The 25,423-nt window shown below is 42.1% G+C and overlaps 1 protein-coding gene across 2 annotated transcripts in view; it reads right to left on the bottom strand.

Moving 5' to 3' along the window:
• NCKIPSD (NCK interacting protein with SH3 domain) overlaps positions 1-25,423 on the bottom strand; it is an 86,922-nt gene that overhangs the window by 45,402 nt on the left and 16,097 nt on the right. For both annotated transcript variants that reach the window (XM_053377931.1, XM_053377932.1), the window contains exons 2-3: positions 3,292-3,404; positions 1,111-1,306 (exon numbers count right to left, since the gene is read on the bottom strand). In XM_053377931.1, coding sequence (XP_053233906.1) covers positions 1,111-1,306; positions 3,292-3,404 — 309 coding nt within the window. The remainder of the gene's footprint in view (positions 1-1,110; positions 1,307-3,291; positions 3,405-25,423) is intronic.

Below are 25,423 nucleotides of genomic sequence, written 5' to 3'. Positions count from 1 at the left end.
AAAGGAGATCTAATGAGTTTATTTGCCTTGAGTATAGATATAAATAGATCAAGAAACAAGTTGTTATGGCAATATTAATGTCCTAACAATCACTAAGACAAATAAAGTCATTTCTGAAGGAAGAGTCTCCCTGTTCCTTTGGGAGGGAAAGGAACCCATACTTTACTGGGCCAGTAATTCCAGCAAACTGTACTAACACCTACCTATTGAAAGACATACACGGGCATCAGAGAAGTCTCAGAATATGTTTAAATGTCTACAAAACTAAGTTTTGCTTCCTATGTCCCTCCCATTGTTTTTTTCCCTAGTGTGCCATGGACCAGCCTAGTTCTAATTTTTGTAAGCTGCTCCAACAGTCTTTTTAGAGAAACAGGATATAAATGCCTTAAATAAACAAATCTCTGCTTACAAATCATATTTCCTGTGCTTCCTTCCTTAGTTTATCATCAGCACAGAAAATTTAAGGCGTATTGCGCAATGCAGTAAACTGGGGTTAATCACAGTAGTTAAAAGAACTAATCTCTAGAAGAATGGGCAAGACAACAAGAAACACTGTCCCAAATACATTTTTCCTACTTATCTGAGAAATCAGCATCTCTTTAAAAGCGAGTTACGAGACTGCTGAATGCCCTAATCTGCTCTCACAAATCTCTCTCCTATTGGCCTCTTTCCGGGAGTTCCCCAAAGTTTTACAAATGAAACCATCACACACAGTAGCCAGGTCTATCATAGGTTCAGCTACTCTATAGTGCTTGTCAACTGTAGTGAACACAACTTAAGAACTGATCTCAAGCTGCCGTTCAGTTAATATCACCTGCAGTCACCTCCTTCATTCTCAAAACAGAACACTGACAAGAAACAGCAGGTGGCATGTAACATATTTTCACCTATGCTCAATAAAATAACGCATGGAGGTTGAGCTTCTAAATAGCTGGCAGGTCCAATAAAAAAACCCCAGCTCTTTACTTATTCTCTAGGATCAACACTCTCAGCCAGCTGTAAATGGTTAAGTGTAAGAGGTGGAAATTCTCTTTCCCACCCAAGAAAAAAAATCGACACACGGAGTACATATCTTGTAAGATAAAAGATTAAATATGCCACAGATCTCACCTGGTAAACACCAACTTCCTCCTCTTGGGGATCTGTGTTAGGCAAGCTATGGTGTCGCTCATATCCAGTCCTGCAGACGCCATTGGGTTGCCTGGCTAGGTCCAGGTGATGATCACTGGAAGATGGAGTCATTCCTTGAGTGGATGGTGAGGGACTTTTTCGGGAAACAGTTTCCTTCCGATGATGTATCAGCTTCCTGAAAACATAAAACAACAGCCATATTGAGAAAGTAGAGCTCACAGGACTGGTCCAGAGTTCCAAAGCTGAAGTCATATTACTGAACTGTGAACACGGACTGACCTTGAAGATCTTACTTCAACGGCAGAATGAATCCAATTCCACTGAGCTATCGAAAGCTATGGGCAGCATTCATCTAATGAGTGCCTTTGCAAGGTCTTCCACTTTCACAACAGGGCTCCCCCACATCCCTGCGCCCATAGAAACTGGCTCTGGGAGGGGCTTGGGAGAACTCCCAGAGCAACATGCAAGTGGGGAGGGGATCATTCCATCTGACAAGTTGAAAAGCTTCCACTGTGCAATGCTGAATTCCTCCCAATGAATTTTCCCGTCTCCTACTTATGGTGTGCAGGGTTTAGTATTTTACTATTTCTTGCCCTTTTGTTCATGATTCATGAGATATTTGACGACAAAAAGATGTGCAAGGAAAGAGAGTATCTCTCATGAAACTGAAGTACCAGTGTTGGAAAGCAAACCTGTTTTGATTTGCAGGCACCAGACATTTTTAGCCTAGAAAACCAAGGAGTTCAGTTTAGAGGAAGAAACTCTGCAAAGCTCTTTACTTCTCCCTCCAATGAAACTCGAGTGCAAACAGTGTGAATACAGCATTTTAAGCTTTGGTTACCACCTTGGAAACAAAGCTTCAATGGTTTCAAGATTACACAACTCTTTGATATCTTGGCATCTGCAAATAATTTGTGATGAAACTACTGTGGCTTTATCTTCTTCCTTAAATTTTAATACTTTGATCTATGGGCACTTCTGAAAAATCAGGTGCTCTGGATTCATAGAGGTGCTTTGGTTGCCAAAAGGATCATCTTATTACAACTGGAAATCCTCATGTTTCCCCCAGGAGGGTGTCTGGATTAGCATCACTTAATCACTGGCAAGCATGCTGACATCTTCCCATTTATATGGCATGGTTTTCTTTGTGACTCTCATATTATCTGGGTTCCTCTGCTGCTGCACATCCTTCCTATATCCCATTCTCCCTACCCTTCCCACTTCTTCTTGCATATCCAAGCCTTTTGTCTTCCTTATTGCTTACCACACTGGGTTGCTTATTCTAGTAGCCTACTGCTTTCTTCTGTCCACCCCCCTTTTCCTTTATTGGGTGGGCAGGGCTGGGAAAGGGAATGGGTAGTAGTTTTAGCCACCATTATTAGTGCCAGATAACACTCCACCAATTGAAAAACAATTAAAAATATATTACAAAAGAAAGATTGTGTCTGCACATGTCAAGCCTAGATACACATCAGCCTTTTCTAGGTGGGACTATCATGAGAAAATCTGTAGTAAATGGATAGTTTCTCAGGGCTGATCTAGAATTGCTAGCAAAATCCCGAGGTTCACGTGTGCACTTTCTACTTTTGCCCGGGACCCTCTCCAGAAAACCCATGTTTCTTTGTCCACTATTGGGTTGTGCTTAGACCGATTTCTCTGAATGTGTCTGCCTTGCTCCGCCCTCTGCGCTTCTCGGGGTTCAAAGTGGCTGAGAGGAGTTGCTAGCTAAGGAAGCTCTAGGCTTCCAGGACTCGTTGCTCCCTCCTCCTCCCTCTCCATTCTCTGGAGGCACCAGGTTCTTTTTAATGTTTGATAGTTTATCATATCCTGTATATGCTGGAAGCTGCCCTGAGTGGCTGGGGCAAGCCAGTCAGATGGGCGGAGTACAAATAATAACATTGTTGTTAGTATTATTTTATTTTTTAGAGAGCAGGTTTTGTGATTATGCAGAGATGTGAAGCAATCAGGGGTTAGCTCCAACAATTCCTGATGAGACTAGAGTACAAAAAAGTGATAGAGCAGGCACCGCTCCATGTGTCTTTTAAACACCTGGCTTGGCCCTGAATGCTAACCGCATGCCTTACAGTCATTTGCCTTCAGATGTTAGATCCCTAACATTATTTCCATACTGTCTTGAATATTCCTGCTTGCTGTACTTACTGGAGGACATCCCTCTGCTCCAAGTTGTATTTCCCCCCATTCTTCATCGCCGCATTATGAATGGCCTCAATAGCTCTGTCAATAGACTGCAGAACCACATCTTGTTCCAGCACCTAAGGAATGTAACAGGCATTGTGTTAAACACCTTCACTTTCATCTCCCCATCAACACTTATAATGACAACGTGAAACTGACAAGCGTAGCCATCTTAATTCTGTTTTATGGACAGACTTTGAAACTCTCTCATTGTTTTGGTACTCAACCACAACGTACATTCGTAACAGAAATCAATTCCCTCATTTTGTTTCTTATGGGTATTTGATAAAAGTTTCTTTAAAAATAAACAAAAAATAAACCCCAAGGGGTGTGTGTGTGTATGCGTGTGTTTTAAAAAAGTAATATACAAAATGGATTCTGTCTGTGCAAGATTTATTGGCGGAGTAGAAAAACATTTGTTTGGAGGCAGCAGAGGATACATCACAACTCCACTCACCCATCTTGGGCCCTGGAGCCCCAGCAATTCATTACATGAAGATCAATGGCAAGACTTCAGAGGCGCAAAGCAGCTCTTCAGATCAATTTCACATTCAAATTGCCACAGTGACTCTTCCACCCTCCACTGCAAGTTGTGACAATTTGAAGCGTGTTTCCTTCCACTATCTTTGCTTGCCTTTAGAACAGAACGAAGGGGCTAGATTCCCACATACCCCCAACACCCATCTTGAAAAAATATAGGCGCAAGCATTGACTTGAAATATGTCAGGCAACCAAACACCTGAGAACAGCTATCCCATGATTCATACCACTTGAGCCTCCTCCTGACAGCCTTTTTTTATTGCACGTTCATGATGATTTGCGCTCATGCTGTTATCAGGGCAGTCATACATGATCCTACTTTAAATATTGCTTGCACTGGCAAAAGTTGTAGGGTGGTCCTATTGCTTCATTTCCAGTCAGTGCATATCCTGTTACTTCTGAAATCCTGTACCATTTATACCACAACTATTCGGGTTTATTTTCATCCTACTTCTGTTGCACTATAGCCCCTTTAGACAGCAACCTTGTGGTAAGGTTATCCCAATGGCTATTGTTCTCCAAGCAAATGGGCATGCCCTTCATCAACCATCTTTGTTTTTGTCAAATCTTTTTAAGGCAAATCATGAATCTCACATTCACCAAAATGTTATCTACCCCAGACATTTAATATGCTTATGAAAACAAATGAATGTTGATGACTGCTGGCTACGGTCTTCCATTCGCTTCACTGCAGGCACAAGTCATCATTGACACTCACATATTGGCTCTGCATGATCTGACATACTGAGTGCGACCTTTCTTGGATTAGTTATATATGCTGCTGATAGCAGTGGCAAGGTCCTGTTGGAAAGCTGAAGGAGTTGTAACAAAATGAAAGTTATAAAATTGAAAGGTGGAAAATGGGGAAAGCATTATGTGAAGGTGAAGTCAAGGAGAAGAAATTCTTGCTGGTCAAGAACATGACTATTCTTTTAACTTCCTCTGACTAATCAGTAAGTGTTTACGTAGTACATAAAGGCCCTGCCCTGAAGGGAAGAGCAACCGGGAGCTCAATAGATCCATAGTCTTCAATGTTTGCTAACTCAGGACCCACCTTTAACCCAAACATGCAATTGAGGACCCATTCCTATTTTTATTTTACATATATCTGTACAGTGCTGGATACTGCTGTTGCAACCCAACTTAGATCAGGCTGTGGCCTGGTAGTGGGTTCTGACCCACCAAAGGCCAGCATGTTATGAAGTGGGGAAGCCCAATCACAACCTCCACTGCAAGTCTGCAGCTTTAGGGGCATTCTGTGAGGGACAGAGCTGTGCAGTCCACTCCTTGCTAAAACCTGCTTCAAAGCCCACCATTACATTTGCCATCACTTAATTATTCCAGTATTTGATAGTCATGGATCTAGCTCTAGAGATGGTGGCTGGTTGGCTCCAAGGCTTCTGCCCAGCACTCTTTCCCCACTCTTCCCATGCTAGTGCAGCAGAGTTCTAGCTACAGCTAGAGTTCTAGCTACAGCTATATAATAAATAATAATAATAATAATAATAATAATAATAATAATAATTTATTTATACCCCTCCCATCTGGCTGGGTTTCCCCAGCCACTCTGGGCAGCTTCCAACAAAATATTAAAATACAATAGTCCGTCAAACACTAAAAGCTTCCCTAAACAGGGCTGTCTTCAGATGTCTTCTAAAAGTCTGGTAGTTGTTTTTCTCTTTGACATCTGGTGGGAGGGCGTTCCACAGGGCAGGTGCCACTACCGAGAAAGCCCTCTGCCTGGTTCCCTGTAACTTGGCTTCTCGCAGCGAGGGAACCGCCAGAAGGCCCTCCGCGCTGGACCTCAGTGTCCGGGTAGAATGATGAGGGTGGAGACGCTCCTTCAGGTATACTGGACCAAGGGCTTTAAAGGTCAGCACCAACACTCTGAATTGTGCCCGGAAACGTACTGGGAGCCAATGTAGGTCTTTCAAGACCAGTGTTATGTGGTCTCGGCGGCCACTCCCAGTCACCAGTTTAGCTGCCGCATTCTGGATTAGTTGTAGTTTCTGGGTCACCTTCAAAGGTAGCCCCACGTAGAGCGAATTGCAGTAGTCCAAGAGAGAGATAACTAGAGCGGGCAGATAGGGTCTCATCCTGCGTACCAGGTAGAGCTGGTAAACAGCTGCCCTGGACACAGAATTGACCTGCACCTCCATGGACAGCTGTGAGTCCAAAATGACTCCCAGGCTGTGCACCTGGTCCTTCAGGGGCAAAGTTATCCCATTTCGGACCAGGGAGTCCTCCACAACTGCCCGCCTCCTGTCCACCCAAAACAGTACTTCTGTCTTGTCAGGATTCAACCTCAATCTGTTAGATACAGATGTGGCGTCAACTCTCCAAGTCAGAGCAATATTTAGAAAATTCCTTTTACCAGTACTGTAATGTTTCATTTTATGAAGCAGAGCACAGGATCAGCTTTGTGGCCCTACCACATTTAAGGAAAGAGTACTTGACTGACATTTGATGTATTAGCCTTTACGTATTAGCCTTTAGTGGGCAAAACTCAATTTGCTTAGATGGGTTAATGCCATCTAAATGCCAACCATCTTCTCTGCTCAGTTAAGGAGTGTTTGGAAACTTAGCCTTAGGCAGGATTCTTGTACAGCAGAAGGTACCAGCTCCCCAGGGGGTTAAGATCTTTGTTGCCCATACAAAGGAATATGAATGCCATAAAGCACTGTACATTATGAAGGCATTACATTACTATGCCAAATCTGTACTTAAAGAATTCTACGAATACTATGGAAATAGACTTTCAAAGATGACAAAGGGAAGTGACCTCGCAGTCCTCCAAAATTTAGATACCACGCTGCCATCAGCTGAGCTTTCAGGTTATCTTATAAGAGAAAAGAGAAAAGATAGGGAGACGAAATGGGGGAGAAGAGTCTGAATTTCATTAACACTCTGCGGACTCATTAAAAATATCAAAAATGGGTCTAAGCTACCTTGGTGTTTTTAATACAAATCTGTGAGAAAGCCCTCTCTAAACCTTTCCTATGGAGAGTGAGTGTGTGAGATACTGTGTGATTAATAGTCTAAGCAGAAGATAACTGAATCTCATTTGCAGGGTACGTTCTGCAGGGAAAGCTATTACGTATTTAAATTCAGAGTAGAAAGGATCCAAATGGTCACATGGTCTAATCTCCCACCCAAGTTGTAAGATCTGCCACACCCTCTCCCCAAAAAATCATGCAATCAAGACCACTAAAGTCATGGTGATGGCTGAAAAGGACATGGCCCCAACGAGACTAGTAAAAAACTTGAGGAGAAAAACAGCTTGTCTTCTATGACAATGCAGCTCAGCAAATGAGAATTGCTTCTCATGCTTGGAAGAAGTTATTTTGGGAATCTTCCCTGATCTTTTTACCAACAGGCCAAAGATGTTGCCCTAGTAATAACAAAATCGCTATTAAAATAGATTACTATTTACTATCATTTTATGGAAGGTCTCACATACTTTTTTAGAGTACATGCCCAGCGGTTACAACAGATCAACACATTTCCAAAATTTGAAATAGCCATTGGAATGACATTTAAATAAGAGCACCACATAAACCAGTTCTTAAATCAATTTAACACCTTCACCAAGAGACAAATGGAAGAGTCTATTTCCAGTTTGTGTCACTGCATATGCTAACACCAAGTCCATTCCATCATGTTACCAAAATTTTTAGTTTTTTGTAAAAATGTGCAAAAATTACTAACAACATTAATTACTAACAATTCTACAAAGTGATAAAATATGAGGGCAACTTTGCTTCATCCATACACCAGGCCAGGAGATGTAGATGAAGTCAGTTTACAGCTGAGGTAATTCCTTGAGAACCCTTCACCACAAAAAATGCACAAAGAACTATGAGCTACGCTTTTGGGTACCTCACCCTCCCATGCCCCCCCCCAACAGCAGTATCAAACTGTGCAGATTTCTCCAAAGACATTCCTGTGACATCATCTTACTGGTGTCAACTAAAACTGAACAATTAAGACATTTAGAGCATCTTTGTCAGCTATCATCTCATTTGGGCTTCCCCTCCTTTCTTCCCTCCTGTGAGTCAGGCACTACATCATTTCTATGAATTCACAGCAAAAGCTTCTGAACATAAGCTATGTGCCTTTATTGACTTTAACAATGCTATGCAATGCACACACACACACAGCCCTTCAGTTATCATGTTAACGTTGCATGTCTTTTAAAAAGATCCCCTCTTCTCTTAAAATTCAAGTAACTTCTGTCACACACAAAAGTACTTATACTACGCCATAAGCGGCACCAAGTTAGCCCTCAAAACCACCAGCACCTAAAGAAATGGTTTCTAAAAATGTCATCATTTTAAAGCATAACTTGGGAGGGACATGTTTTAAAGGGGCTGCTGCACAAATGTCACATTCCACCCCACAGCAGTTACTGCTTCTTTTACATTGGAGGTTCTTGACAAAGCGACCCAGGCGGATGGTATATGTTGTTAACAGGTTGTGAAGGGGCTGAGAAAACCAACAGAAACACTAGAGTGACCACAATACTGGCTGAATACATCCTCACATTCACACTTTTACAAGGAAGTGTACATGCAGCATTTTGCACTAAATTAAAGCTGCAAGTCATATTCAAAGCAGTCCCTGGTAGAATAGCATAATCTTAAAATGATCCTCAAGACTACAAATGCATGATAAAAGATGCCAAAATTTTGGAGCAGAAGGACAGCTGATCTGCTGTTAAAAGAAGCTCCTAGCCCTAGGCACCACCTGTTCTTCTGAGTAGAAAAACTGCATCAGGGACTGACAGCCCACCCCAAACAGACACCTCTCTTTCCAGAGAAAGCGAAAACTGCAGGAAAGAAGATTCCACCTAAACATTAGGAAGAACTTCCTGACAGTAAGAGCTGTTCGACAGTGGAATTTGCTGCCAAGGAGTGTGGTGGAGTCTCCTTCTTTGGAGGTCTTTAAGCAGAGGCTTGACAACCATATGTCAGGAGTGCTCTGATGGTGTTTCCTGCTTGGCAGGGGGTTGGACTCGATGGCCCTTGTGGTCTCTTCCAACTCTATGATTCTATGACACCTCTCTTTCCAGAGAAGCGCTGTAGATTATGCCACCAGCATCACATCCAGGGTGGGGGGAAATTAACAAACTGTAGTGCTAGCAGAATTGCTTCTCCTTGCACAAGACGGGATGCCTGCTTCACCCCAAGGCGTAGCAGAGGGTGCCGTGGCCCCAGGGGCAATGTTGAGAGGGGGCGCAAACAGGCGCCCCCACAGCAGACTCTTTCATCGGAGCCTGGCTCCATGCCAGAAGGAGCTGTGCCTTGACTGCAGTGCTTCTGCCTGGTGCCTGACCTGGTGGTAGAGAGCAGGAGAGTGGGCAGCAGCTTCCCCGCCCGTCTCCTAACCCTGAACTGTGGCGCATGGAGGGTGCCTTCCGTGCACCGTGAACCCACCCTGGGCAGCACAGGCATACATTCCACCGCTGGCTTCTTCTAAGCATTGGAGACCCCTCAAACAGTACAGGTTATGGCACAAAGGGCTGTGATCAGTAGGAGGAATGATCACATGATTGATGCAAAGCCACCATCATATACAACCATATTTTTAAAGGTCCCCTCCCACATTAGATCAATCGTCACTTTTTTTAAAAAATCCAGTTAAGCATAAAATCTGAATTTAATACTAACGTATTAAATTCTGCACTGCTCATGAAACTCCGTTCATGGCCCTCCATCAAACACCCTGAGTTTAAGCCTACTCTTCTCTATGGAGAAGAGTTGTCAGGTCAAGCATTATAAATAGAACATAAAGTATGCTTAAGCCAATTGTTTTCAATGGATTTAAGGATGCTTAATTCTGTATTAAAATGGATTGCAGACAATGTATTACAGCAAATTATGAATATTTATAACTAGCTTCACAGAAATTTACTTTCCATCTCATGGAGAAATACAGTTTTATCAAATAGTAAGCAGTAAGTTGCTTCTGGAAACAAACCTACAACCCAGCACACTCTATCCTGAATTAAAGTTACCTTTAGGCAAATGACCTTGCTTATTGCCTTTCAGTGTGTACAGAAGAGCCAGACAGAAATCCATTATTTGACAATTCCAGTCCTAACCCCTTGTTTCTTAAGTAAGCATGATCTGCAAGACCAGAGGTTTTAGAGCATGCTCCCAGGTAGTTTTAGCCCTTTAAAAAGTTGTAAACTATCAAGTTTCCATTGGTATAGTAGCCAAGTAGCAGGCACTCCTTTTCAGGGGATCTATGAATGACAAAGTAGAAACTTGATTTAGACAGATCTCTTCAAACAGTGTTTTAAACCACTGTTTAACAGAACCATCCAAGCCCCTATACAAGTGGGGTGTGTTCCTCTGTCCATCCCAGCCTTCATCAGTGAGGGAGCCCCACCAGCAAGGAGCACCCCAATTCACCCAACCCAAAATGTAGGGGAAGGTACTGTTGATAGCATCTCTGCTAGCAGCAGCCAAGAAAATATCCTGAAATGCTAGTTCAGGAGCTGGCCCATGATGGCAACAACCTATCCAGGCCTCTTCACTGCACCAGCCTGGGAACTGGCACAGTAAAGGGGCATCTCCCCTGTCAACCTTCACCTTCTGCCTTGGCCAAAAGGCCAAGGAGACAGCAGATCCGACCCCCAAGGAGTTCGCCACAGTTGTCACTACCACTGTATCAGCAGCAGTGGGCAATGCATTCCTTGGAAGCTGGATCTGCTGCCCCTGTGGGTCCTGCTGCCTGGTGCAGTTGCCTTATCTTGCTTCACGGGTGGGTTCGCCCTGCCTATAGCTCAGGGATAAAAACCAGTACATTGCAATTGTAAATTACAAATCAAACCCCATGCCACTTCTACAGGGGCTTCTTGGTGAATGGAAGGGGCTGCTGGTCTCCTCCTGCCCTTGCTCCTGATGTAGATCTTCACTCACACCTTCTTCCCTGGTTGGGGTGGGAAGCATTTTGTGGTTTGCCTCAGGTGCCAAAGGGCCTTGGGCTGGCTCTGACTACACTCTGGGGTACGACAGCGGAAGAATGGCATATAAATAAAATGCCATGGCCAGTGTAATATCATTAGACCTGTCATGCTTGAGACATAACAAAATGACCACCTCGGCTTCTCTCTCTTTTGTGGTTGGCTGTCTTAACTGTGTTTTGTTCTGAAATTGTTCTATGGGTCTTTGGACTGCAATAAAGATTTATTATTCTTACAAATAAAATGCATTCATTATGATTTTTTTTTTATTATACAGAGTTTAGGAGATGGGGAGATTAATAGGAAAATAGGATGGCAGGGAAAAGGGTGAGCACACCCTTCCTTTCCTTCTGCTCCTTCTCTGCTTCAAAGTGCCTCAATCGACAGCTGTTTTGAAAAGGAAACCATGCTATTAGGACTTTATGACATGCCCCTGAGACAAAACCAGTCTGACTTAGATGTGAGTTTAAAAGCAGCATTATTCAATAAATTCATGAAAGAAGATGGTGATGATGACGATAACCTTCCTATAGTATTAACTGAATTTCTTACCCAACCTTCACCATAATGTTCTAGGGTAGGTTACAATTATATAAACACACCATATTAAAATCAGTTAAAACCATTTAAAATCAGAAGAAAAGGTTAGGACCTTAAAATATGTATCTTAGGTGTCAAAGACCAGGGCAAAGAGTTGCATCTGTACCATATGACAGAAGCTATACAATAAGGATGCTAGACTCACCTCTGTGGGTCTAGTAGGCTTTTTGCCCTTTTATAATGCCGACAGATATCTCAATGGCTTAGCATTCCTAATCCCTGCACAATCACTACCAGCAAAGAAACCGTTGCTGGGAAATGCAGGTGTCTTTGTACAATAGAATGAATTTTGTAAGCATGCATGTTTAAAGATGTGAGAAACATAGAGCAGGTTTCAAATAAAGGAGTCAAAGCAGGTATAACTATTACGTGAACCAAATAAATGTGGAGGCTTTTCCTTACAGCGGTGATTGACCCCATGGTGTGTTTTCATGGTGCTATGAGAGGTCCATGTTGCTCAAACATGTTAGACTGACTCTGGAAGAGGCCTGAATCATCAAACATTAATTGTGCAGAGGATACCTTCTTTATAGTCTAGCAAGAAGCAAAGCTATAGAACTGAATCAAGACACAGATATTTCCAATCTCTGTTATTAACATGAGCAAACAGGCAATTTAATCATTGAATCTCAGAGGCCTTCTTACTTCGCTGCTGGATTAAGACAACAAATAATATAAATAAGACATTTCCTCCTTGAAAGCTGCATACAACGTGCTTGAGCCTGCATTTGAGACCAACATAAAAAGAAATTGCTCCTTTCCCAACAACTAACAGGACAGATTATCTTCACTTTTCAGAAGCGTTTTTAATTAAACTCAGTTACAGAATATTCATGCAAGTGTTCAAGCCACTAATCAGCATTTCCCAAAAGAACTGCCTTCACCCCTTTCTCCATAAAAATCCATCTCTTTGCAGTCATTGCTCAGAATCTTCTGACTGTAGAAGATTCAGGCTTTTGTGCTGATCAGAAGAGGAGGGGGGACGTAATGATAGTACAGTATGTTTCTTTCTACACCCCATCCCCCAACCACTTTTCTCTTTTCCATTTTCTGCCTCCCTCCAACACACTTATATCACTCCTGCAGAGTACTTCTCTAAGTGTCACTCTACAAAACACCATGGTTGTTTAAATGCCAGTCACATAGGAAAACTTGTTCAGCAGTCTAGAATAATCATACCTTTCAGAAAAGCATTTTTCTAGACAAATGGGATCTTATAGGGTTTGCTGACAGAACCAAAGATGGACTGCAGGCATGCGCTGTGCGTGCAATTTACATATTTAAGGCAATGGGCCTATTACAGATATGACAAGCCCCTGAAAAATGTGCCTTTCAAACCAAGTTTTTCCTTTCCTTTGGCAAGGTTAGATTAAGCACAATAATATTCTACTCCTTCCTTGTCTCTCCCAATTTAGGGGACAGCAACACAGGCCCGAAATGGTTTCATTCCAGAGGTCACATGCTAAATTAGAAGCAAGATGCTTTGTACATTCAAGGTTAGGAATTTGAATTACTTACAGAAGCTAATGTACCACATTCAAGCAAGTGTCAACAATAGTTTGCATACCCTCCCAAGGAAGCAGACAGAGGGGAAACAAAGATGTTGTTCAGGTGTTTTCTGCTACAGTGGCTTCCTGCAGACATAATGCTTAACCATATTTTGCATAACCATGGCTGGCTGACTTAACCCAGTTAAAATCAGAGCCACGCCAGAAGGTCTTTAGAGACTCTTCAGCTCAGTGCAGGAAAACAGAAGAGTATGTGAAACCACACACTCACCTTTTTGTTGCTGTTGCCACAAGATTGTAAGGTTCTGGCAGCAACAGAAATCATGCTTGCCACTGCTGCTAGCTGCACTTTTCTTCAATACTTTCCACGCAAAAGATGCCAGTGTGAAGGCAGTATCAGAACCAGCTTGTGAGGTGAAGAAATTGCCTGAATCACACTTTGCTCAGTGCAAATCAGAGTCATACCTTGGGTTAAAGTAGCTTCGGGATGAGTATTTTCGGGTTGCGCCCTGCGGCGGCCCGGAAGTAACGGAGCATGTTACTTCTGAGTTTCGCCACTCGCGCATGCGCAGACGGTCAAAATGTCATGCGCATGCGCGGAAGCGGCAAATTGCGACCCGCGTTGGCTTCAGGATGCGAACGGAGCTCCGGAACGGATCCCGCTCGCATCCAGAGGTACCACTGTAAATGCTTAACCATGGTTAGCGCTAAACATTGCTTACAACCTGCTCTGTGACCAATTCTTAAGCACTGAAAAGTGAGTGTGGCGGTGTGGTGCCTGAAGTGTGGGATCGGGGCCTGGGAGACCAAGGTTCAAATCCAAACTGGACTATGAATCTCAATTGGATCAGCCTTTGTCTCTCAGACTCAGCTACCTCACAGGATTGTTGTGAAAATAAAAATGAGGGGGGAGAGAGAGCCACCTTGAGCTACTCAGAGGAAAGGCAGGATATAAAGGTAGTGAAAAAGCAAATAATAGCTTTAAGTTTTCAGACACAACACTTAATCGTGGCTAAAGTGTTATGTCGTCAAGGGCCAGGCACATGTGGAGACAAAAGGCCAGTTGTTGCGTTCCTCTGTGAAATCATATAGTCAAGTGTCCACAGCCACATGGAAAAAGGTTGGTGTGCACCTGCATGTACACATGGAGAAAAAGAAAACAATATTTGATTATAGTTGCACTTTTTACATTAGCCATGATCTCAGTACTGTAATGCATGAAGGTACATTGTGTTTACATGTGGTTCCCCCTACCTTTGTCCATGTGATTATGTACTGTGAATATGGACTCCATGGAAGAATTTAGTGTAAATTCTTTTTTTAAAACTTGCCTAAATAAATAGCTACATTGTTTCTAAAATCCCATTTCAATAGAGAAGGTGCACCCAAGAATACAAGACAAACTCAGAGACCATAAGCGGCCAGAACATTCTGCTCCCTTAGGGGTTGCCTGATTGTTCCAAATGACAGTTTTCCCCTCAGAGTAATTATAGGGCAAGCCATTATAATGGATTGAATTACTCTTACCCTGGGATGGGAAGCCTGTGATCTTCCAGATGTTGTTGGACTCAAACTCCCCAAATCTCTGGCCATTTGCCAGGTTCATTGAGGCAGATCTGGAGAGCCACAGCCCATCTACCCCTGACTCGGACCAAAATATACATATTAATAGTACAATCAGCGCGCAACCCCAGAGTCGGTCACGACTGGACCTAATGGTCAGGGGTCCCTTTACCTTTACCAACTTGGATCGCCTTGGAGAACACAATGTGCCAGGCTCCCTTCCCCCACCTGAGGAGCCTAAAAGAACAGCACTACTGGGAAGTAATAAGACCTTCCATCTCCTTTATCAGCAGCTGCTCCTCTCCTTCCCAAACAAATCTGGCTATCGAGCATTAGTTCCAACACTAATAGCAGAGGGCTAAAATGAAGGAGATAGGAGCTCAACATTGTCAGGATCAATACATCCATGTTTCCCCCCTCTTATCTGAAAAATACATCCATTGCAACAAAAATATAGGCAAAGAAGCATGGTAACTGCCCTAATCACTGCCATACAAGTTGGGGACACAAACTACATGGTGTTAGCCAACATATGACAGCTGAACGGACCACTTTTCCAGTAAGTTGGGTCAAATACCTCTGAAATTGCTTTTGATTGCTTCTTAGTGCCTTGATGTGGTAGACTCACACAAGTGCCAGCTTACTGAGTTTGTGGATTTACAGCACTTCGGTGGGGCCAGGCAGACATTTTACATTGCTGCTGACTTGCATGGGGAATAAATAAAATAAACTTAGGAAACTGTTTCAGAAAGCCTTGTGTTATAATAAACATTTGCTAAAAGTGGAAATTCTGGTTTTAGTGAGCCATTTTTTCCTGGATGAAGACAGAAAGAATTGTTCCGCCAGTGCTAAGTTTAGAGGACTACAAAATCAGATTTTAGTTGAGAATCCCATTTTCCAACAGATTGTACATATCACATTTGGACTGGTTCATTAAGCAGAGACTCCAGGAAATGAAACAAAATAAAAAAAATCCTAACAAACTTAGTTGGTCTCTAAGGTGCTACTGGAAGGAATTGTTTTATTTTGTTTCAACTACAGCAGACCAATACAGCTACCTACCTTTAACTAGAATCCAGGAAATGAGTAAAGGTCTATAGCAATTCAAGGGCAGAAATGCTATTACTTAGCCCTTCCATTTCACATTACAGATTCCATTTCACATTACAGTATTTTTAAAAACTAGTATCTCGCACTTACAAAAAGGTCAGTGGGAAACTTATGTCTATATGGAGCAAAGTAAAAGCAACAAGTATTGAACTGTGAGTGTGTTTCTTGAATCTAAATGGACGAGAGGTTATAATTAGGGGTTAAGTGTGAAAAGCACACACACACACACACAGAGAGAGAGAGAGAGAGAGAAACCCTATTAGACCCAATGAGTGGAATTCAATGTCGTACTATTACAAACCTCCTACCAGTGCAAGCATCTCACAGATGAAACAATCCCCACTCTCCTCCCCCTGAACCCCTGTTCTGGGGAGCTTATCCAATTTCAAGGGAGGAGGAGAGGAAGCCCCATTGCGCAAGAAGTCCTTGAGTAGGGCTTCTGCTGACATGACGTCAGGCAAATCCTGTCCACTGAAATAAAGGGACCTATGTTAGTCACATATTTTAATTTCAATGGGTCTACTTTGAGTAGCATTTGGATACAACCCTTAGATTTCTCCCAGGCAAAAACAAGTTGTGCATCTTTTTGTATAAGCAGACTCCTGGCAGTGCATACTGAGGGCTTTAAGCCATCCCTGTTTCAGGATTCATTTCTTCATTACATTTTTATGGATTTTCACAAGAGTAATAAAAATGAAGAGAAAAATAAATTTTGAACCTTATAAACATAGAAAGCACTGAGAGTACAAGTACGGCGATAGAAGCAATAAAGGTCATAGAGGTAGAAAAATTGTTAGAATTATAGCAGAATAGCCATGAAATTATACGGTAAAATATTCAACTAGAACTACTCATACATTCCAGCAATATGTCCACAGGATGAATGCTGGTTGGCATACTATGCAAGTAGGTACCAGCTCTCAATGAAATTGTCAAGACACATTGACTTTCTTTCATAGGCTTGTCCATTAAAACTATTTTCCAGAGCTCTTGATAATGGCCTGGTTCACATGTAACAACAAGGAGCAGAGGAGCTGCTTGCAGGGACTTTCAAGAAATATGCACCAGCTCACTTTAAAGTGATGCATGGACTGTGTCCACAGTCTGGCTAATTATCCATGCACTAGTAACCTATCGGCTAAACTACAGTAACACAGCCTTTAGTCTGATGGTGCCCAAACTATGCAACACCTACCCCAGAAATGTTATCCTGGTGCTTTCTTTGTTATTTTTTAGACACCCAATGAAGTCATTCCCCCATCTCTTCCCCCATCTAGTTTAGTGTTTTATATTGTATGCTGCAGTGAAGCCCATTTGGTGAAAGGTGTGGAGTGAACGCAATAAACGAATAAATGCTCCTTTGCCCTGGCTATCCTCTAGCTGTGGAGGTGCTGATAACCAAAAGAACCCTGGCATCTTAGCAAATGCCATTCCTTACCAAGGGAACATAACCACGTCTTCATCTTTTCTTCTCCCCCCCACCGAAAACACCCCCGGCTACAAGCAGAAATTGTTTACGGGGCAGATATTTAGTACACAAGGAGTAAATTCCCTCCCTTCCTTTGCACAGCCGGGTTGCATTCCTCACGACTGGCATATGCCAGGTAGATAGTGCCTGTTTGCCACAGGCACAGTACCAGCCATGAGTTCTGAAGTTTCACAGCTCAAAAGGGAGTTCTGCACTGACTTGACAGGAAAGGAAAAGTGAGGAAGAATAAACTGACCTTACTCCCCTGAGCTGAAGCTCAGCTTGCTGCTTGATCAATAGGCAGCATCAGCAAGTAGTTATTAAAAGGGAAGCTGCCAGCAGTCACACAGCTCTACAGTCAACAGCCCAGCTGCAAAGGGGGAAGGAAGGGGATCAATGAAGCCAGTGGGGAAGCTGTGGACTTAAAACCCATGCAAAAACAAAACATAGCTTTCAGGTATAAGCTACATAAGGAAAGCCATGTGTACTTTAATAAAGCCACTAATGAAGGAAAGGCACTCCTCTTATGCTCAAGGGACGGACTTGGAAAGAAAATGCCACTAGTTACATTTTTCTTCCTGGACAGATGTGAGAGAAATTGTACAAAGAGAACAGTAAACCAGAGACACAAATCCCAAGGATCTTTTTAACAGCAATCGGAAGAGAACCCAGGGGCTTGACAGAGAAGCCTCCACTTCTCCCTACAAAGCTGTCATTGTGAAATTTAAAGGCATCAGCACAAACTTTAAAGAGACCTTGAGATGTTCCCTGAACACGTTTTATTCTGATCTAAAGGACAAGGCTTTGCCTCGTACGGGACATGCTCATATTAAACAAGGTCATTCACACGGCTGTTTTCCTAAAACGGGGTTATCTTTGGGCCATCACCTCACAACAAAAACACCCACATAAATTCTAATGTCACATGCATTCGAAATAACTCCTACTATAGCTTATTATCATGTGAATCTCCAGCACAAGGAATGTACAGAAAAGTCACTTTCACACGGTTGTGTTTTTTTTGGGGGGGGGGGCTTGTACATGGTAAAAGATTTCAGGCATCAATATAGCACCGCATTTATCTACGTGGAGGAAACTCACCATTATTACTCAGCATGGAATATTATTATTATTTCCCATGCATAGAATTCTGTTTGTATGGAGAGGCTAAATCCCCTCATGTTGTCTTTTACAAAAACACTAGAAGACTCACACGCAACCACCATTTTAATCTACACGTATAAACATTTGTCACGATATATAGGTAACACACATAAACTCTGTTGTTATAAAAATCATCCCATTGCCTATCAGTCTCCTTGTTTGAGCTGCAGTGTCAGGAAAACCCACACACAGCTGCCCTGTGGATTTTAACATCCATGTTGGGCCTGCCTTGGGAGGACCAGCTCAGAGCTTCATGGCTACTATAACAACCACAGTGCTGCCTCAAAACATCACTGGTCCAACATTTTGCAGGACAGACTCCGGATCTAGTATTTTCAACAGGGCTGGAGGGTAATGGTCTGAAATTAGTGTGTTTTAATAACCTCATGGGCATGGATAGACCGCTTCCTGGTGTAGTTTTGACTGGAAATAGCTAATCCCCTTTGCAGTGGTGTAGGAGCCATTAAGATGTTCTACTTGTGCAGGCTTACAGAATCCAATGGATTTCTGAATGCTCCAAGAATGTTTCTGGTTGACATGGCTGGCATTCCCATTAAAGGTCTATCTAGTCTTGCTATGATATGGTGAGGTAGAAGGAGCTATGGACATGATTTCACGTGCCCTCTCACATGTAGAGCCCAAGTAGCTCCCTGATATACCAGGGAAATGCATGCTATGGAAAAAAGCAACAGGTGGAATGCAAATGTTACAAGTCTCATAGCAACCATGAAATGGGCTGTGGCCAAATTTCACCTGCCCTCTTTAACAAATAATAACTATTACTAGCAGAAGCAAAATGGACAATGCTCAGTTACCCTCGTGACAAGTGAGGGTACTCTCCAAATGAAAGACAACACGTTCCATACAGAGGTTTCATAAAAGAGTGAAGCATCTCTACAGTTAAGGGGAGTGGGTGGGTGGGTGGGTGTGTTCCTGTTTATATTTTGTTTTTAAGTTAGGTACAGATGAGCCATACAATAAGCCTGCAACTTACGTGCATTTAACTTGTGTTCATTCAGCTTTATGTGCGTTGCCATTTTTTTAAGGGGGGCAGAAAGGAAGTAGGCTTCCAGGGAAAATGGCTTTGGCAATCGCACCCACCATTTTAACCCAATGTGTACAGACTATATGCAATTTTTGCTTTAGGTGAGATCCCTGGAACACAACCCCTGCATAAGCTGTGCACTTACTGTATAGCAAAAGTTGTTAAACCTTCAAGGAAAAAGCGATAAAATTAAAAAGTTTCCAAAGTGTTTTAGGTAATTAGGGAAGTAAAGCTGTGTCGCTTATCACAGGGTCCATGCAATAGGGTGCTTTTACATGTTCCACACAATACTCCTAACTGCAACATACACACTACCTGAGGGAAACCCTAAATTTCCCAGCAACAATATATTTCAGCAGAGAAAGACCTGGAATGCTACACAAAATGGAGTTATCAACTGCACATTTATTGCCCTAAAGATAGCCAGGGGAAAATCAGGCTGGTGGCCTACTATAAACTTTTTATATGCTTATTTCTTCCTATGTTTTTAGCTGTTCTTATTTTATCTGTAAGCCACCTTGAGTCTCTTGTCAGTCTCAAGAGACAATGGAGTGCATCTCTGGGAGTGAAGTCAAACTGCTGCACTGGCAGCACTGAAGTGACATCCATGGGGCACAGGCCTGGGCAGTGAATATGGAGGTCCTGGGCTGCCCAGACGACTAAGGTACATTTTATTTGGATGGTATAATGAGTTTTCATATTCAAGCAGTTTAAATTTACTTTAGCCTATACTAAGCCTTCAAAAAGGTGAGGTACAATATGAAATTCAAATATATACATGGGCTGCCTAGGTATCCAAGCCACCAGAGAGGAACACTTCTAAGTAAGTAATTTTTTATGGGTCAGATAAGTGTCAGCAAGTTCCTATGGCTCACTGTTAATTCAGAACACATTTTGCAAGCACCATTTTCTAATATGTGCTATTCACTTGCCATTTGTTGTCTACTCTCAAAAAACACAAGATGCATTAAGAGTTACAAGCAGTTAAAAGTGTTTGCAACAATTCCACAGCCAATATCAAGTGGGAGCCTGTTAACTTGGGTAGAAAAAGCAAGGCTGTCTATCATATTTCCCAATAGATTAGCATAGTGGCGAGATGTAAACAGCTTCCTTCAAAATTTCTCAGCTGCAATTTAAAGTTCTGCCTTTCAGCCTTTAAATAGACTTTATGTTGTGTAGTCTGCATTCTCTTCACTTTAGGGCAAGCTCTTGTACGTTGCTTAAAAAAGAACAGATCCAATTATGCTTCAACCAATAAATAAATGTATTAAATATCCAAAGAACAAAGAAAAGGGTTAGCAGCATTTTAACATCACACTAAAATCTGGGCGAATAAATACAGCAGTGAACAACAGGCTAAGGAAAGAATGAATATTTATGTCATCACTGTAAGTAATAAATTTCTACTACTCACATAGCTGTTACCTCCAAAAGCATTCATCCTTTATTATATCTAGCATTACATTTTATAGGGAACACCACCTAGGTTTCTATAATGCAGGAGGCAAGACACTACAATTCAAAAGGCTATAACCTTCTCTAATACTGCTTATTAAATGGATCTCTGCTAACACAAGGGGAGGAGAACAGGAGGAAATTGGTGTGAAGGACTAGAAAAATGTCTAGAATACAGCTATTTCATGTGTGATAGGCCTTCACATACATTTGATATGATAAACGGTTTTGTCAAAATGCACATATCCACACAGTGTACAGTATGTTATTTAAGAACGGCATAATGACAGAGATATAGCTGTGCAACTCTCCAGTAAGTACACAAATAAATAAGGAAGTCCCTCAGGGTCAACTTTCTAGAGAATGCCCAATTTTGTGGTGAGATCAACAACCAAAAGAACCATAATCATAAAATTTCACCATTACTGATGGCAGAACACTTAACTCTTTCCATGGAGGGGAGTCAGTCCATGTTTCTTCATGTGTGAATTCAACTGGTGATCACTTAGAAAAATGCAACTAATGCATTATGTGCTTGTAATGTCACCATCACTTACACCAAACTACTTAGCAAACGAGAGCATGTAAGGTTACGCACCCAGGTAACATAGAAGTCAGGTGTGTACATGGTGTTCGCTTGCCTTGTAGCTCAATCTTTTAAAATAAACCTCTAATAAAACATCAGAGTACTTAGCCCCTATGTACTCATGCACTACCCAAACGATATTACCATGCAAGCCATAAATGGGAGTCGGGAGAAAAGCAAGGACATCAGCTAGGCTACAGAAGAGAGAAACTGGAGTAGTTCGACTCTTAAGTAAATACCACAATGGCACAACAGCATGGGCATTTCTGTCCACATGTGTCTTGTTGCCCTCACTGAGAGAAGCAAAGTTTCAGGAAACCAGGCGGAGGGTCTTCTCAGTAGTGGCACCCTCCATGGAACGCCCTCCCTTAGGATGTCAAGGAGATAAAGAACTACACAACTTTTAGAAGACATCTGAAAGAAGCCCTGTATCAGGAAGTTTTTAATGTTTGATGTTTAACTATGTTTTTATATGTGCTGTAAGTGGCCCAGAGTGGCCACTTATTATTATTATTATTATTATTATTATTATTATTATTATTATTATTCTGTAAACTTAAGTGTTTTCCTTTCCTGGGTGCAATAGCAATTTCCAGTGGTGCTGGTGCCTTCTATAAAACTGACTGGTCTTTAAAGGGCTTAAGGCAGAGTCATGCTGGATAAGCCTATAAAGCTAGAGATTTCCAGAAAGGCATCTACTTCTGCTTCATTGACTATGCAAAAGCCTTTGACTGTGTCGACCACAGCAAACTATGGCAAGTTCTTAAAGAAATGGGAGTGCCTGATCACCTCATCTGTCTCCTGAGAAATCTCTATGTGGGACAAGAAGTTACAGTTAGAACTGGATATGGAACAACTGATTGGTTCAAAATTGGGAATGGAGTACGGCAAGGCTGTATATCGTCTCCCTGCTTATTTTATATGCAGAATTCATCATGCAAAAGTCTGGGCTGGATGAATCCCAAACTGGTATTAAGATTGCCAGAAGAAATATCAACAACCTCAGATATGCAGATGACACAACCTTGATGGCAGAAAGTGAGGAGAAATTAAAGAACCTTTTATTGAGGGTGAAAGTGGAGAGTGGTCTGAAGCTCAAGAGCAAAAAACCCCGAAGATCATGGCCACTGGTCCCATCACCTCCTGGCAAATAGAAGGGGAAGAAATGGAGGCAGTGAGAGATTTTACTTTCTTGGGCTCCATGATCACTGTAGATGGTGACAGCAGTCACAAAATTAAAAGACGCCTGCTTCTTGGGAGAAAAGCAATGACAAACCTAAACAGCATCTTAAAAAGCAGAGACAGAGGTCCGTATAGTTCAAGCTATGGTTTTCCCAGTAGTGATGTATGGAAGTGAGAGCTGGACCATAAAGAAGGCTGATCGCTGAAGAATTGATGCTTTTGAATTATGGTGCTGGAGGAGACTCTTGAGAGTCCCATGGACTGCAAGAAGATCAAACCTATCCATTCTTAAGGAAATCAGCTCTGAGTGCTCACTGGAAGGATAGATCTTGAAGCTGAGGCTCCAATACTTTGGCCACCTCATGAGAAGAGAAGACCCCCTGGAAAAGACCCTGATGCTGGGAAAGATGGAGGGTAAAGGAGAAGGGGACAACAGAGAACGAGATGGTTGGACAGTGTTCTTGAAGCTACGAACATGAGTTTGACCAAGCTGTGGGAGGCAGTGGAAGACAGGAGTGCCCTGCATGCTCTGGTCCATGGGGTCACGAAGAGTCGGACACGACTAAACGACTAAACGACAACAACAACAACCAACTCCACTGTGGGAGGCAGTATGCCCCTGAACACCACTTGCTGAGAATCACAAGCGCAGAGTGGGCCGTTGCAGGTGAAGCCCTGTTTGCATCTGACTGGCCACTATAAGAGCAGAAGACTGGATAAATGGCCCTTTGGCCTGATCCAGCAAGACTCTTGTTGAGTTTAAACTATCATTTTCTAAATATATGTGCTAGCACATATAGAAATGGAAACACATTGCACCATACCATGAGAATCAAAAGGAAAGCTAACAGATCCATTATAAGTGAAGATAACATAACAGTTCACACAAGATGAAGATACCAAACTGTTCCTAGCATGTTCAGTCATTCCAGGGTCACCTTTGGAATGCAATTTTTAAAAAAATAGTGGGCCCTAAATTTGAATTCATGTACCATGGAAAATGATGCCTGCATCATACTAACTTCAACGCTTAAACGCTTAAATGACTCCAGACTTGATCCAACCCACAGCTAGAACAAAAGCAAAAACAGACAGATGGCAACCGTCTCTAGCAGGGGAAAACACATGTGTTTTCTTGGTAGTGTTTAAGTCGCCTCTCTGACTTACAATGAAGTACTCTGTTTTATTTTAGCAGCAACAATGGATTAGAAGAGGTTCGTTTTTATTGATTATCAGCATTTTAAGAAGGAATCTAGTTTGTCACCTGTCAGGCAGATTTATTTTGTTGCTTTACTGCATTTGTTCGTGAGCAGAGTTAAAATATGTTTAACATGGTGTTGTGCAAGATGCTGCACTTTCCACAGCAATGTAGCAAGCTAGTTCTGAAGATGCCTTCACTGGCACTAACACACTTCACAAACACGCAACCTAATCATATATATCAGAAAGGAAAGCTCTCGGATTTGGTATGGGTTTGTTAGGATCAATGGGGCTCCAAATGGTTGCTTGGCATTTGCAACGATTTATTCAAAATGCATCTGGTGGCAAAGCAAATTATACAACTGAAATTGCTACAGTAATGAAGAAAGGATGCAATTTAAGCCTCTCTGGAATCACAGAATAATATAATTACCTATTTAATACTTTGCACACTGTGGATCCTTCACAACCTGGTGGCTATGTAATTTGGGTTACTGCTGACCATTCCTGTCAGTGTTTAAGTTTAGATAACGAAAGGAGTTTGTTTTTTGGAAGACTGATACTATGATTGTGTATCAGGGCTATTTTGTATTTAATTTTCAAAACTCCTTCAGGATTTATCCTTTTACTAGCTCCCTGACAGCTCAGTTGCTGAATACATAATCTTAGCTAGAGACAGAATGAAGCTTAAATTGTTCACCGGGAACTGCGCCAAGACATTATTAAAAATTCTGTTTATTTTTATTTACACTGAAACTCTACCAAAAGAGGAAGAGAAAAGATTGGTCTCTGTAACAGAAACAGAGGCCTAAGTGTTTGCCCAGGTCTGAGACACTGACACACCCTATAAAGGAAGGATCTCTTTATCAGCAAGGTCAGAATAGCCACTGCCAAATATCAACGCTTGCAAAAATGATCTCTACTTACTTATCAGTGCTTTTTAAGGGCCTAGATTTCTAACCAAGCCTCTGCTGTTACTCCCATCATTCTACTACACACATGGAGGTTGTGTTCAGAGGATCTGGGTTGGATCCAAAGAGATCACTGTGCACAGAATCCCTTCCATGAGTGCAACAGAACTTCCCCTTCTCCTCCTTCCCACCCCCAAATCTGCTCCAAAGGGCAGAAGCAAAATTCTGTTTTTCTTGTGGATGATGTTCCATGCACCCAATGATTTAGCTAGATACAACTCCAACTATCCCACCAAATCTCTACAGGGCCCCTTTTCTCCTTCCCTAGATGAACAACCTTAACATAATTTTATTTGACATTAATCCTGTGGGCATGGCCATTCCTTCATTTTAGCTGTGTACAGAGGTTAACTATGCACATGCAATAATGAAGCATCCTTCCAGTACATTCCATAACATCCATGATTTGGACATGGGTTTGAGCAGAAGCCATGTGTCAACACTTGTGCTTCAACATAACACAGAGAGAGAGACATACATCCCTCTACCTTTGTAGCTTGAGACAAAACATGCAGCCAAGGAAACACATGCTGATGTTATGGCTTGATATGGAAAGTCTGACCCGTGGTCTATCCAACCCAGTCATGTCTTGTCTTCCCCAACAGCACCAGAAGTCTCAGATAAAGGGTTTTCCAGGCCCTGCTATGAGGGATTGTTTAATGAGAGATGCTAGGAAGCGAAATAGAAGGGTGAAGATTTTTTTTTTAAAATTCCTGCCAAATGTATATGGCACC

The sequence above is a fragment of the Podarcis raffonei genome, chromosome 2 (genome assembly GCF_027172205.1).
Source record: "Podarcis raffonei isolate rPodRaf1 chromosome 2, rPodRaf1.pri, whole genome shotgun sequence".
Lineage (NCBI taxonomy): Eukaryota > Metazoa > Chordata > Lepidosauria > Squamata > Lacertidae > Podarcis > Podarcis raffonei.
This window is presented reverse-complemented; position numbering and strand designations above follow the sequence as displayed.